Genomic DNA, 14,722 nt, shown 5'->3' on the forward strand with positions numbered 1-14,722 from the left:
TTTATGTTTTTTGAGAAATGGAATAAGGCTACTTTATGTCAGTGATATCAGGCAAACAACAGGCTCGAGGAGCAATCCATCACCTCGACCTTCTTATCGTTTTTCTCTGAGGTAATATTTTAAGCTTTTAAATCATCCGTTAACTTGACAAAAAAAATTGTAAACCATTTTTTTACTTGGCTGTGGAAGGTCCTCCCGCACTGCGAGCGGTGCTGTACCACGCTTTTCTATATTGCCCGCCGTGTACCGTCAGAATTTTTCTTTTTTTTTATCTCCATTTTAGACGGTGCTGGTGCATCAATGGGCTTCATGACTGGGACAATGTGCCGGGGTCTGGTCAGTTGCTGATGGCCTGATGGTCTATGAATAGCAGGCAGGTAGAATGAATGAAGGGGTGAATGATTGTGCATGCGTAAAGCTCCGCCGTCTGAGCGGTGAGCGGCAGACATACAGACTGACTGACAGACACCGAGGGACATCCTGATTTATGAAGATTTATCATGCTTAAGCTCCTGAATTATGTTCAATGTGCATTTAAGATCATGTGGTCGTGCAGTGATGAATATTATCCCGGGCGTTTAATTGAACAAAACCGTCTCTGCAGCAAAAAGCAATCAATATGCAAGCTGGCATACAGAGCATCTGTGTTTGTCTTTGTGTAAGTGGTAGACAATGTTATTATTTTAAGGGGGTCTTTGCGGTTGTATAATATAATTATTATCATATTCTATAATTTTTTTGCGTAATTTTAAGATTCAGATTGTGCTTTTAACACCCTCCAGCATTATAGCACCTTTGCCTAATGTTTATCTCATTACAGGACGTGGTGATTGCACAAAATAACCATAACACGCATTTTGAAAAAGCAAATCGATAATCTGAATGATTTACCTGTTTAATATATTCATCAGAACAATATTTTCACAATGACACAATTATTCAGGAGATGAGAACAATATTTTCCCAGATTACGTCCAATGAATGCACCTTTGTTTTTCCTTGTGTTATGACATTGTCATTTGTTTCTAATGAACGTGTAGAGCTTCAGTTTATTGAGTAGTTGTACCAAAAGGACCAAAACTAAAGCAAATATTTAAGATGCTTTGAAAAATACAAATCTTAGTTTTTAAAATCTTTTTATTTTTCTTAAATAACATGCACTTCTGAAAAGTATATATTATATATATATATATATATTTATATAGTATATATTTTTTTCGTATATTATAAAATAGGAATACTTTCTCAATAATCTGAAAAATGAACACAATGATGAAGTAAACTAAAATAAACTTTATGTTGCATCGGTTGTTTTTTCTTTTTTTATCAGACAAACAACCCTATCATCAGCTTTATATAAACTTTTACTGCAGTGACATTTCCAAATGGAGCAAAACAACAAATGAGTTTCGTGTCCATCTCTGATTTGACTAACGTTTTTCTTTCACTTTATGTGTATTAATGTCTATTTAACCGCCACAGTTTTCCCTTTGCTGAGTCTGCGTGCGACCTGGGAGATGGAGAGGCAGGGCCCAGGAGAGAAGCAGGCCGAGGCTAATCGGACCGTAGCCGCGACCACCCCCGTCGCATCAGCTGCCATCACCATGGCAACTGTCAGCTCCGTCAGCGGCACCTGCACCCAGACGCCCTCCACTTCCCTGAGCATCATCTCACCCGACAGGCACGCAGTCCAGGTAGTAGACAGCGCCCGGTGACTCCACGAACTACCTGAAACTAATTTGATTTTGGCCTGATGTGTCCGTCACGCGTTCCAACAGGTGATCCGACACGCTATCCACAGACCTCAGAGCATGGCGGCGCAGTACCTGCACCAGATGTACGCCGCCCAGCAGCAGCACCTCATGCTGCAGACAGCCGCCCTGCAGCAGCACCAGCACAGCCCGCATCTGCAGAGTCTGGCCACCATACAGCAGGTCACATGATGTCCGCTATGGGTTAGTGTGGCGTTTTAAACCGGAGCTGCGGGGTTCGTGACACCTCTCAAATGTCTTGCAGGCTTCGGTGTGTCAGCGGCAGTCGCCTTGTTCATCCGGTGGCGGTTTGGTTCATCAGTCTGCTGGTGGTCCCCAAAACTCGGTTAGGACCTGTGTTACGACTCTCGTCGATCCAAACTGCCCCGAGCATGCCCTGAGTATTGACCTCAGCATCTTTCTTTTATCTAGATTACTTTACCAGCATCCCCGGTGACGGCACAGCTGATTGGCCGAACCCAGACGTCCACCGGTGCCACGGCTACCATATCCCAGCAGGCCATGCTTCTGGGAAACAGACCGGCCAACTGTAACCAAGCTCAGATGTACCTTCGCACTCAGATGGTACAAAAGTTTACAGTTATGTTGAGCCCACTTTAATTACTGAAAAGTGTGTTTTCTTATTTTACCACAACACAGAGGTTGTTAATTGCAGCTACTTACCTGCTTCTCTTCTGTTAGCTCATTCTAACCCCTGCAGCCACGGTGGCTACAGTTCAATCGGACCTCCCTGCCATCACCTCCTGCTCCTCTTTACCCAACCCCTCTCAGGTAAAACTTTGCCACGCACACACACTTATAGGTCGTTACACCTCTTGAGCATTGCAAGTGTAAAATGACCGTCTGTGCACATTCAGGTGCAGAACCTCGCTCTGCGGGCCCACTTGCCCGGAGCTCTGGCCACGGCCCACGGCGTGATCCTGAAGCCGCCCGCCCAGTCGCAAACCCTGACTCCGACCACCTCTCTGTCCAAGGCGTCCACCTGCGGGCTGAAAACGGCGCAGCTGACTGACACCTCCACGGAAACCGGAGCGGCTGATGTCACCCGGCTGGCCTCAGGAGCCCACATTACGACGGCGGGTGAGATGCCGGGTTCAAATATTCCGCTCGAGAAGGAAGGATTAACTGTGTTGAAGTTGCGTCATTCACGTCTGTCCACGGCCTCGCTCTCCTTGCAGCCTACTGTCCGGTGCAGACCGGCGCCCCGGTCAAGCAGCAGCAGCAGCAGCAGCAGGTGTCCTGTCCACCGGACCAGCGGGCGCCGCACCACCCCAACCACAGGCAGCTCCAGCCCATCGCTCTCAGAGTGGCTCCTCAAGAAACCAACTCCCAACCTCTCGCTCTGTCGGTCAAAAGACTGACCGCCGCCGGGCCCCAATCAAAAACCCACAGCGACCCCCGGGCCCCTACTTCTTCTTCTTCTTCTTCTTCTTTGGTCACCAGCGTGTCTGCACCCTTGGCTCAGACCTCAATCCCAGCGGCCACCGTCCAGCCCCAGCCTCCTCCCCTGGTGGCCGCGCCGCAGCGGCGTGCGGCGTTCCCACAGGTTCAGAGCCATCCCCGGCCCGCGCCCCCGCCCCTGGTTCTCCCCAGGCTGCCACGGAACCCCCCGGCCTCCCTGCAGAGGCTGTCTCTGCACTCGGTCCAGGCTTTGGCCGCGCAGTCGGGGCGGACGCTGCTCACGGGGCGGGAGCTGCCCGTCGCGGAGGCTCTGGTCCAGATGCCCTACCAGAACCTCCCGCCCCCGCAGACGGTCGCTGTCGACCTGAAAGTGCATCGAGTCCGACAGGGTGAAACTCCATCGGTGAGCCCGGGGTCACGTTTTGTAAACCGTGTCTGAACGCCGTGTCTGTTGTTTTAATGATAGGATTGTTGTGGTTTGAGTCTCAGTCGGGGGCCACGTGTAAAGTGAACGGATTGAGCTCAGAGGAGAGCAAAGTCCCATCTTCACCCGGTCCACAGCCAGACAGGAAGCTGACACCTCTCACTGGACCCCCTAAGGAGAATGGTTCAGGTAACGTATGAAATAACATACGGAAAATAACAGAATAAAACCATGTCCAACCCTACTATCTATCCTCCCTAGCCAGAGGAGTGTGGGCTTAGAGAAGCAGAGCTTACGTATAGTGGAGGTCTTGAATGAATTTAACAATCTGAACTCTGATCTGTTTCACGGCTTCAGGCTGTAGATTTAGACAATTGTTTTGTGCAAGAGACGTCTGCCACTGTAAACTAACCTGTCAGCTGGGTCTCCATAGTAACTGATGTCAGACTTATTTAAACCTCCTTGAATATAAACCTGAATGACTGGAATAAGCTTCTTTTAGAAAGCAAACCTCAGTTCTCGTCTCTCTTTGGCCTTTAAGCAGTCACGGGTTCATCCTTCATCATCTCCAGTCGCTCCGTGAGCAGGTCACCAGAGGTGGAGCAACCCTCCCTGCTCACCACCACCACCACCACCACCACCAGCTGCAAGCCCCCTCCTCCATCTCCTCCCCTTCCTCCGCCCGTCCTGCCGGCGGCGGTAAGAGGCCCCAGCCCCCCCCCCTCCTCCCCGGCCAGCGCCCCAGGCAGCCCGGACAGGGTCCTGACGACCCACGTCCTCACACACCTCATCGAGGGCTTCGTCATCCGAGAGGGCCTGGAGCCCTTCCCGGTATGAACACTGGAGCTGCAACGTCAACCATCAACCCACGTCAGTCGGAGTTTGATGTTACAGCCAGTGGGAAATGTAGTGCTGATCCCCTTTGAAATAGACACCACAGATCCCCTTATTATCCCTCGGGTATTCACTTTCAATATTTACGGTTTAGTGGAGAATGTAGAATACAAGATGACCAGCTAATGAAAAACCAACATTTCAGATTTTGGCGTCAGAATAAAGAGTAAGGGCTTGTTAGTATACTTAAATTAAGTGGAAATCCTTTACAGATGGGGGCTGAGGTATTGTACCAATTCTGCTGCCATAGTTCACTTCACAAACAAAATCCTGAGGTGCCTGAAGAAACTGTTCAGGTGTGACGTTAAAACTAAAAACAGCGCAATCATAGGTCTGAAATAGAAAAAATACAATCATAAACAAATGATTTAAAGACTCAAATTTAAAAGGCAAAAAACAACAGAGAAGAGAGGACTACGGTGTCATTCTTTTAGTCAAATATAGTAAAGTAAAAATACACTCCATTTTGTATCTTCCCATGTAAGTGAGAGAGATTTACCTTTTTCCTAAACGCACCTCCTCCCGCAGATGGTGTCCCCCTCGCTGCTAGCAGACCAGCAGGCTTCACTTCCTGAATCCCAGGACACTCAAACCAACGGGGACGCGGCAGCAGAGGACAGTCCGCCGGACGCCGACCAGTCGGACTCTACCGACTCGGAGATGGAAGACGATGGCCCTGCAGCAGATGGTGGGGTGATTTGTGTGTGTGTGCGTGTGTGTGTGTGTGTGTACACGTGTGACTGACAGCTGGACCCTGTGCAGATGCAGAGCTGGGGGAGAGGGTGGCAGGTGTGCTGAAGTGTGAGTTCTGCGGGAGTCGAGGCTACGCTCACACCTTCCTGCGCTCCAAGCGCTTCTGCTCCATGACGTGCGTCCGAAGGTAAACGAATCACTCGTCGCTCCCGATGCGCCGACGATGACCAATGAGCATAAAAATAGTCCCTGGCTCGACTTCCTCCTGTTGGAGTTTGCTGAAACAGTGAAAAATGAGTTGCACACATAAAAAAAAAAAAACGTTCAGACATATGATCACATCTCTGTATCCTTATGGCACTTGAAAGTCAGTTAAATGACATTTTATGTTTTGTAATGTAACGTAGGTAAGGAAGCCGGAACAGAAGAGCCTTACATTTATTTAATTCATTGATAATGTTACATTAAAGAGGGACTCTGATGGTGCAGTGGCTATTCCAGCGTTGTTTTAAGCTTTGAAGTTTATCACACACCTCGTGTTAAAATAATGGCTGAAACTCACTAAATTAAACTTCACTGCAGAAAATCTTCTCAGACGTCAACGAAAACATGAATTGGAAACCTGTAATTAAATTAGCATCCATTGTTGTGCAAATATGAATTTTGAAAGAAGCAGCCTCCCTTACACACACACACAGATGTGGTGAAGCACGTCCCCTGACATCTGGAACCCATTGAGTTACATTTGGGCTCAAAAGAAAACGTCTCTCTCTCTCTCTCGAGTGTATAATTAATCCCATGTTTCCTTTTGAGTCGTCGCTCAGACGCCAAAGAGTCCAGATGCAGGATCCGCTCGGGTGCGCCATGGCGTTCTCAAAGGACTGCCCCGAGAGCCGCCGCCGCCGCCACCGCCGCCACCGCCGCGATCACTGGCGAACTGTTTCATAATCTAAAGTGATATTTGGGTTCAGGTTCAGCGTGAGCTGCAGCAAGCGCATCACCGTGCCGAGGGCGGCCCGCTGCGGCCACAGGCCGACGGGCCGGAGGGGACGGCCCCCCGGCAGCGGCAGCAGAGTCAACGCGGCCTCCAGAGAACGCTTTCTGCGACAGGTCAGTGCAGTCGACTGACCTGACGCATGCGGCAGAGTGCTGCGGGGGGGGGGGGGGGGGGGGGGGGTCGGGCAGATGACTGCAGCCAAAGCTGCTAAAGAGCTTCCTGTGTCTCTGAACACAATTTTTGCAAATAGTGGGGATTTTAAGTGGCCCCGAAGAGATTAAAACAAATGCGCGCAGGAACAAACCAAACTGCGTGGGAGAAATGCTTTATAACTGCTCTCTGTATCCTGGTGACCATCAGATTTTAACATCTTTGTTGTTGCTGCGTGTGTGGCGCACAGTCTAAACCAATCAAAACCTAATCGTTTCCCAGGATTAAATGGTACAATAAAACAACAGAATAAAACAGAATGTATTAAGATAATGAATGAGCAAAAGAAGACATCTGAAAGGAAAATAGAACACAGCATAAGACAAAGACTAAAAAGTAGAAAGGAAATGGTTTTATTTTCTAATGTAGAAAAGCCTCTGCAGCAGTAAACCATAATTTGATGCTATTTTATCTTTAGAAGCTCCTGAAGGGTCGATGACCTTTCGTACAACCGCGTCGCCCTTTAAATGAAGCCGACCACAGGACGTTTGTCTCACTCGTCTTCGCGCCCCTTTAGGCCCGCGGGGCGTTTGCCTCGGAGGAGGAGACCCGTCAAAGCTCCCCGAGGGGGGAGGAGGACCAGGGCGAGGACGAGGAAGACGAGCCTCCCGTTCCCATGACAACCAGGCTGCGGAAACACGTGGAGAGGGTGCGCGAGAGGGAGAGGGAGCAGGAGAGGGAGCAGGAGCAGAGGATGTACGAGACGATCAGCGTCTCCGACGGAGAGGACAACGAGGACGGAGAGGACGACGAGGACGCCGGCCGTCCGTCCCAGTGGGACGTGGAACAAGTGTTTTCTTTTATCGACTCTCTGCCAGGTACAGCACGGAAACGGCTAACACAGCCGCACACCGAGTGCATGAACTCAAATACTGAACTTAAGGAAAACTTTGAGGTACTCACTCAAGCCGTTTTCTTTCAGTCGGGTAGACGGTAGATTTAAATTCTTACATCCAAAAGAATGACAACTCAACATACTCCAAGTTTGTGTTTGAACAGAAATCTGCTCCATTTTCTGTCTTTGATGAGTCGCACGCTTTATATATATATATATATAGACGCCATCCGGTTCACTCAGTCCTTCTGCCCTGTCCCTTCTCTCCAGGTGGTCAGGACGTAGCCGAGGCGTTTCGCTCCCAGGAGATAGACGGACAGGCTCTGCTGCTTCTGACCGAAGACCACCTGGTCAGCACCATGAACCTCCGGCTGGGACCTGCACTCAAACTGTGTGCCCACATTAACTCTCTGAAAGATGCGTAGTCGCCTCATTTGTTGGGATTGTGCGTCGCGTTGAGAGCGATTCCAGAAAACACACGTCTCAAGTCCACAGACCGCAACAGCTGATCTAAATGAACAACATGAGCATTTCCTTTTTTGGTCTCCTCTTGACTTTCAATTCCAGTGATTGTAGCAGTTTGGCTCCGGTTATCCATTTGTTACAAAATGGTAAGTCGAAGGTTCTTTGTATTATTTGTAAAACAAAGAAAACAATTATACATTATTACACAGAAGGCAACTCGAAGGAAACTCGAAGTTTACTAAACAGATTTACTATCCAACCGCTGATTTCACTTGTCATCAGCAAACTAAACTGATGAAAAGGTTATTTATTATTTATTTATTATTGTCATAATCAAAGTACAAATAAACCTGTTAAAGTATCGTGCACTGCTTTTTGGTTTTGTAACATGCTTTAGAAAAGGCACCAAAGCTCCATGTAAAAGAATAAATGTGACTTTGTCATAAATGTTTACAACATGGAGTTTGAAAACACTATAAATAGTTGAGTTTCCTATTGCTTTGGACTTGTAACTGATTCAGTAAGCACAGCTTAATGTATTTCAAGGTAATATAATATATATGATGTGACGAACCAAGCATATAACTGCTCCTGCATTTTGGTGAACTGACACTAGAGGGCCTCTTTAGAACAGTCACTAACAACCAAATATTTATACATTTCCCTACTGCTGTAAAAAAAAGGTACAAAGAGAGCAAATCAACGCGACAGTCTGCTAGAGACCTCGCCGCACACCAAAGACATTCATGTGGTCTTTCCTACAGCTAACCAACCACGTCATTTGCTCCCTTTTTAAGACAAATACAAAAAGCACCTAATATTACTGCAGTAAAGGTAAAACCAAACCACGCTATGAATAAAACTACAGCTTTTCAAATGTAATTTAAAAGTACTAAAAGCCTATTTATGAAGGATAAACTGTCCACTCACAGGACGACGCACAAATGCGACTCAGGTTACAGCGATAACTTTTGTTTATTTAAAACAAGCCAAGGCATTTCAGCTTACACTTTAAAAAGACCGATTAAAAGAGACTGAAGCACACCCGTGACGGCATCGTGCGCGTTCTCCTGTACACGTGGGGAATGTGGGACTCGCCAGTGGAATGCGTGGAGTTCACAGAGATGGTCGGAGGGAAAACGGGAACACAAACAGCAGCGGGGGTTTACAGAGAACGGCTCCATGCACGCTATTTGGTTCGGATAAGGCTGCTGTGCAAAGGTTGCTGCGTTTAAGACATAGAGCAATATCAATGTGATAGAAATGTCCACGATGGATGAGACCTAGCAGAGCGATCACTTAACAGGCACTGCGATAGTTAGTTGATACATTGGAATTCTGGTAGCGATTTATTTACAAAGGTCCGAATTTAATTAATTAATTAATAATTGTGTGATTCTGTGCCGTTTATAGAGAGAGAGAGAGGAGTTGGACAGGCAAGGTGTTAAATGTGTCTAGAAATAAACATAGAATTAAAAAGGTACATAAACAAAGTTCCCAATAATAACTATGGTGAATAAATATTTACTGGGATATAAATGGATCCTGGAAATTCTTCTGGAAGAGAATAATAATCTAAAATAAGAAAACATGACTTCTTTCCAAGAAACTTTCTCAAAGAAGAATTAAAGAAATCATGACATCTGTAAAACAACAAATGAACCAACCTTTTGCTTTGCATCCTTTCACGTAATTCATTTAAGCTGCAATCGAATCAGAAATTTAAACTAACAAATAACCTGAAATTATTGAAACTATAAGCTGAATATTGAATATTGGTTTACAAATAGGCTGACATCTCTGTTCTCTCTGGCTTTAACAGCACAAGGACATTCAGATGCATTTCAATTAAAAAAATAATAATAACCAGGCTAAACAAAAATACAAAACCAAAAAGTTCATATAGTTGCAAATTTTAAAACGTTTGTCCCATAACGGTATACGTAAAAATAAAAAAAAGGATAAATTAACTTCTAAAAAAAGGAGGAAATGCAGAATGGCTTCAACATATGGCCTCTCTGCCTCTTGCTGGTTCTCTGAAAAGCGACATAAAAGGGGCGGGACATTTGCCCCTGATGGGCAGCATGGCTTACGATGACGACCCACTGAAACTGCACGGGGCGGCGGGAGGAGCCTTCAGAACCACAGTGTCACTGTTGGGCCGCGGCCCCGCTCAGGCCATGCTGCCGAGGCCGCTCCTCTCCGCCGACATGGACTTGACCAGCTCCTCCACCCAGCGGACTTCGGAGGCCACCTGCTCGGCCAGGACCTCGTAGCGGTTCTCCAGGCGGCCGTACTTGCGCTTGAGGATGTTGGCGGCCTGCATGGTGAGCCGGGCCTCCTCCTGGCTCTTCTTGCGCTGGGCTTGAGTGCGCTGCAGCTCCTGGCGGATGTGGCTCAGGTCGCTGGAGATGCTCTGGTTCTCCTCCTTGTACCAACCCTCCTTCTCCTCGTATATGGACAGCAGCGCCGCCACGTCCTCCCGGCACGAGCGCTGGTTGCGCTCCAGGTCCCTCAGGCCCTCCTCGGCCGCGGCGATCTCCTCCAGGACCTGGGAGAAGCGCTCAAAGTTGACGTAGGTGTTGTTAGGGGGCATGCTGGAGTGGGACTTGATGGTGTACTCCTTCAGACGAGTGGTTTTCAGGCGCCGGCGCTCTGTCTTGTGGTCTCTCTCCTCCTGGCGGACATTTCGCCTCTTAATGACCTGCGGAGGGGAAGAGGTTAAGGTCTGAAACAAGGGTGGTGATTTGAAAAAAACCCGACTTTCAAATATATGCATCCACCTCAAAGATCTAATGTGGTGCCGCATAAACTGCATTTTGCTTAAACTTAATGCTCTAATAACATATATTGCATTTTCAACTCAATCATATAAAAAACCCACCTTGATCCAAGGGTGCTCAAGACTGTCATCAATTGTCATTCTCTTCCTGCAAAATAAAAATAATCCACAAATGAGAAAACCGCATAAAATCCCGTACATCTACCAAACCGAGATTTATCTTTTTTTTGCTCTGTACTTAAAATATCCCCAAAAGTTCCTACTTAGGGTCCTTGACCAGCAGACGCCGTATGAAGTCCTTTGCCAGCTCACTGGTGTTACTAAAGTACTCTTCATCGAAGTCGTAGTTGACGCCCGAGATGTTGGTCAGCGTCTCCTGCTTCGTCTCGCCCAGGAACGGCGACGCGCCGCTCAGTCTGCAGGGACGAGGACGAGGGGGATTTTTGCTTTAGGGGAACAACGCGGCTGAGGAGCAAAGTGACCCGTGTTTCCACAAATGGCCGCACTACTCACAGGATGTACGTGATGACGCCGATGCTCCTGCGGAGGAGAGAAGAACAAAACATGAATGAGAGCTGTGGGGGGGGGGTCAGCGTGCGGCTGCAGGAGGGGGGAAAGATGTTGACATCTTACCACATGTCCGCCTCCAGTCCGAGCGGCTCGTAGTTGACTATTTCTGGGGCTGTTGAGTGCAGAGGAATGAACATTTGAATCCAAAGCAGATGTGGAGATTTGAAACACACCTACAGCGTTTAACTCGCTCGCCGGGGGGGGGGGGGGGACTTTATTGGTGAAAAGGAGATTCAGGAAGGGAAAACCTTGATCTCACCGACAAACTCTGGCGTTCCGAAAATGTTCTTGAACTCGTTTCCCGCTTTTATCTGATGCGCGATTCCAAAATCGATCAGCTTGATCCTGGGGTTTGGGACGTTCTTGTCCAGCAGCATGATATTCTCAGGCTGAAAGAGATGCACATTTTTATACAAGACAGTTAGGCAATAGAATTATTAAAATTATCTGTAGTTTTCATACGTAGTGCAAACTGTCTTAGGCTTGGGATTTCTTAATCTAAATGTCTTTTTTCTTGGTTTAAAAACTTTCACTATTTCACACCATTAAACATTCTGCGTTGCTTGAAGCCAAAAACAATATTCAAATATGATGCAAAGACAATTTCTCATTATCACCACACAGCAATCCAGCCTCATGGAGACTGACGACTTGGTGTGTCTGCCGTCATGTCCCCGCTTCCACGTTGGGACAAAAATAAATCCCTCAAGTGCCACATGTTTACAGTTACAAACACTTCTTCTTACGTCTGAAGAGAAATCCTCACTAAGGCGCCAACTACAACTGGCGACCGACAGCCTCACGGAGCGTCCTCGGCACACAAACCACTGACCTTGAGGTCAAAGTGAGCGATGCGTTTGGAGTGCAGGTACTGAACGCCATCCAGGATCTGCTTGAGAAACTGGGTGGCCTCCTCCTCCGTCAGGGATTCCTTCTCAGCCAGGAAGTCAAACAGCTCTCCTCCGGACACCAGCTCCAGGATCAGGATCACGTCAGCCTTGTTTTCAAAGATGTCGTGCAGGGTGATGATGTTGCTGTGCTGGATCTCCCGCAGGATGTTGACTTCGCGCTCGATCTCCTCGCGGCTCACCCCCCGCCGGCTGGACGACAGTCGGCGCTTTTTGATGAACTTCGCTGCGTACTCGATACTTGTGCTCTTCTCTTTACACTTGCGAACGATGGCAAATTGTCCACTGCAGAAAGGAGAGCGGACGGTGACGGTAAAAAACAAAACCGAAAATGAGGTATTTTAGTCGGCACCAGCTTTATGTTGTTATATAAAAGGTTTTGGCAGAGAATATATATCAAAACGGTGACGCAAAAGCACTTCATAAATCATGACAGTGCAGAATTGAATGTTGGCATACATCTAAACACACACACACACACACTCTCTCTTCCCGCAGAAACACAGTGGAGGTGGAAAGGCACATTGAGAGCCAGCGACGTCATAGTTTTGCTGCATCACTGCAGAAAAAAGGAGCTGAGGCAGAAAGTTGAGTTCAAACTATTGAACTCAACTATAAAGCATCGAAATTATACAATAGAGTATTCAACATGTTGCTGACACGTACTTAAATAGGTTTACATTATTAGATATATTTTCCAAATCATATCATGCATAATAATGCATCTCAGTTGTGTAATTTCATTACATTTCACACTCCCATTTTCTTTTATTTGAGACAAACTGGTAAACAAAAAAAACAACACTCACTTTTTAAGCAGTACAGATTGAAAAGAAACTGCTGTTTCTAGACCGTTTATGCATTAAAAACTAGCAATCACGTTAGGCACTTACTACAATCTAAACCTTTTCTTTTAACCTTCACTAGGTAGTTATTTTTTATTCACACAACCCTACTTAACGTCAAATCTCTTCAGTAGTACTTTTAAATTACATTTGAAAAGCTGTAGTTTTATTCATAGCGTGGTTTGGTTTTACCTTTAATGCAGTAATATTAGATGCTTTTTGTATTTGTCTTAAAAAGGGACCAAATGACGTGGTTGGTTAGCTGTAGGAAAGACCACATGAATGTCTTTGGTGTGCCGCGAGGTCTCTAGCAGACTGTCGCGTTGATTTGCTCTCTTTGTAGCTTTTTTTTTACAGCAGTAAGGAAATGTATAAATATTTGGTTGTTAGTGACTGTTCTAAAGAGGCCCTCTAGTGTCAGTTCACCAAAATGCAGGAGCAGTTATATGCTTGGTTCGTCACATCATATATATTATATTACCTTGAAATACATTAAGCTGTGCTTACTGAATCAATTGGGAGTATATTCTAAAGACTCAAAACAGTGTTTCTGTACCCTCACACTTGTATTTGGAACTAACCTCCAGGGACAACAAAGAAGACATGTGTGAACAGGGTCTTGTGTAACACTGACTACAGTAGTAGCAGTGGTAGCAGATGGATGTTTTCAGGTTTTACCAGAGAAAGGAAGACAACACATGTGCAGAACATACCTGCCCAACTCCTCTTCCATTTCATAAAACAACTCAACATCCTCCTGTCTGAAGCCATCCATGGTGGGCTGACTGGGATGATGATGCTCTGGGATTCACTGCAGTGGATAACAGAAATAAAACATATAAACACACTGAATAATGGGGGGGGGGGGAGCATTTTGGTCAATGGGCTAGGAGGTCCACACCAAAGTCACAGCACATCGACCCAAACAATGGCATGTTTAGAGTTCAGTTACAGGAGAGAATTACTATTAAAACCAACATGACGAATTATCTGGGCTTCTTTACTCCTTATTTGGCCCCAGTCCGCTCAGATTTAGTTTTCAGAGACTTTCTGGCTGATGTCAGCCCTCTGCATACCAGTCCTACTGACGTCACCTCCTGCCCTGGACCAGCCATCTCTGACTTAATTAAAGGGACTGGGAAACAAAAACACTACAGAGTTTTTAAAAACTTTTACACCCTGATTTTAGATCCTGTTTAATGTGGGCTGGTCTACAAAAAAAACTACCGGGTGTAAATAATAGTTTCTGATCGTAGCTTTCGATGATTCAAATATGCCTTTTTTAAGAGCTGCAGTTGGAAGCAGAGTAACGTTTAAAGCCAAATGTACAAAGGAAACTCGTGTTAATAACAAATTCAAAAGGAAGACAAACAATTTAAGAGAATCCCAGCGAAGGAAGACAGCTAGCTTAGCTGCTCGTTAACTAAGCTAGCTAACGTTAACGTGACGTTAAATTACAGTACAAACACCGGCCTGGGTCAGGAAGAACATACAAACAACACTTTTATATTAGATTAAAAGTACTAACGTCACAAAACACAATGCGAAAGTATTACTATAAAGTATACGTACAGTCTGGTTTGTCTTCGAGTCGCTACGATTGCTGCATTCCTCTTCAAAAGTAGGTGAGTGTATATTCCCAGATTGAGGAGTGTCAAGCAAGCTGTAGTGAAATCAAGAACTTCCGGTAACTTGGCTTTAAATGAAAGGCACAATGCAATTGCTAGTTTGGTTGTGTTAGCTACACGGCTCTGGTCATTTGTGTTTTATCAAGTTCTTTGTTTGCCATTTGACACATTTGCCACATGATATGATATGAATGACATGAACCCGGGTCCCTGTCATTACGTATAGCAGTGAGCTCATCATTCTGACCACTAAAGGGCAGTGAATTCTCTTATTATGCAATCGAAAAAGTACCGTTGT

General features: G+C 46.2%; 2 protein-coding genes across 2 annotated transcripts; one reads left to right on the top strand and one right to left on the bottom strand.

Annotated features, from left to right (window-relative positions):
• Window positions 1-58: 58 nt before the first annotated feature.
• Window positions 59-8,053, top strand: phc3 (polyhomeotic homolog 3 (Drosophila)). The gene is made up of 16 exons (XM_037457734.2): window positions 59-111; window positions 284-373; window positions 1,483-1,694; window positions 1,779-1,934; window positions 2,017-2,097; window positions 2,184-2,336; window positions 2,454-2,543; window positions 2,630-2,852; window positions 2,951-3,576; window positions 3,663-3,786; window positions 4,142-4,428; window positions 5,020-5,179; window positions 5,254-5,371; window positions 6,156-6,294; window positions 6,909-7,209; window positions 7,497-8,053. The coding sequence occupies exons 3-16, from the start codon at window positions 1,518-1,520 to the stop codon at window positions 7,649-7,651; spliced, it is 2,790 nt and encodes a 929-aa protein (XP_037313631.2). The 5' UTR covers window positions 59-111; window positions 284-373; window positions 1,483-1,517; the 3' UTR covers window positions 7,652-8,053.
• A 594-nt stretch (window positions 8,054-8,647) lies between these two features.
• On the bottom strand, window positions 8,648-14,480 carry dapk3 (death-associated protein kinase 3). The gene is made up of 9 exons (XM_037457736.2): window positions 14,369-14,480; window positions 13,510-13,607; window positions 11,876-12,236; window positions 11,303-11,432; window positions 11,107-11,155; window positions 10,987-11,013; window positions 10,737-10,889; window positions 10,576-10,621; window positions 8,648-10,395 (listed from the first exon to the last, which is right to left on the bottom strand). Exons 2-9 carry the CDS (start codon window positions 13,569-13,571, stop codon window positions 9,865-9,867), a joined length of 1,359 nt encoding a protein of 452 aa, XP_037313633.1. The 5' UTR covers window positions 13,572-13,607; window positions 14,369-14,480; the 3' UTR covers window positions 8,648-9,864.
• Between the last annotated feature and the right edge of the window lie 242 nt (window positions 14,481-14,722).

Source organism: Pungitius pungitius, chromosome 15 (assembly GCF_949316345.1).
Source record: "Pungitius pungitius chromosome 15, fPunPun2.1, whole genome shotgun sequence".
In the NCBI taxonomy this organism is placed as follows: Eukaryota; Metazoa; Chordata; class Actinopteri; order Perciformes; family Gasterosteidae; genus Pungitius; species Pungitius pungitius.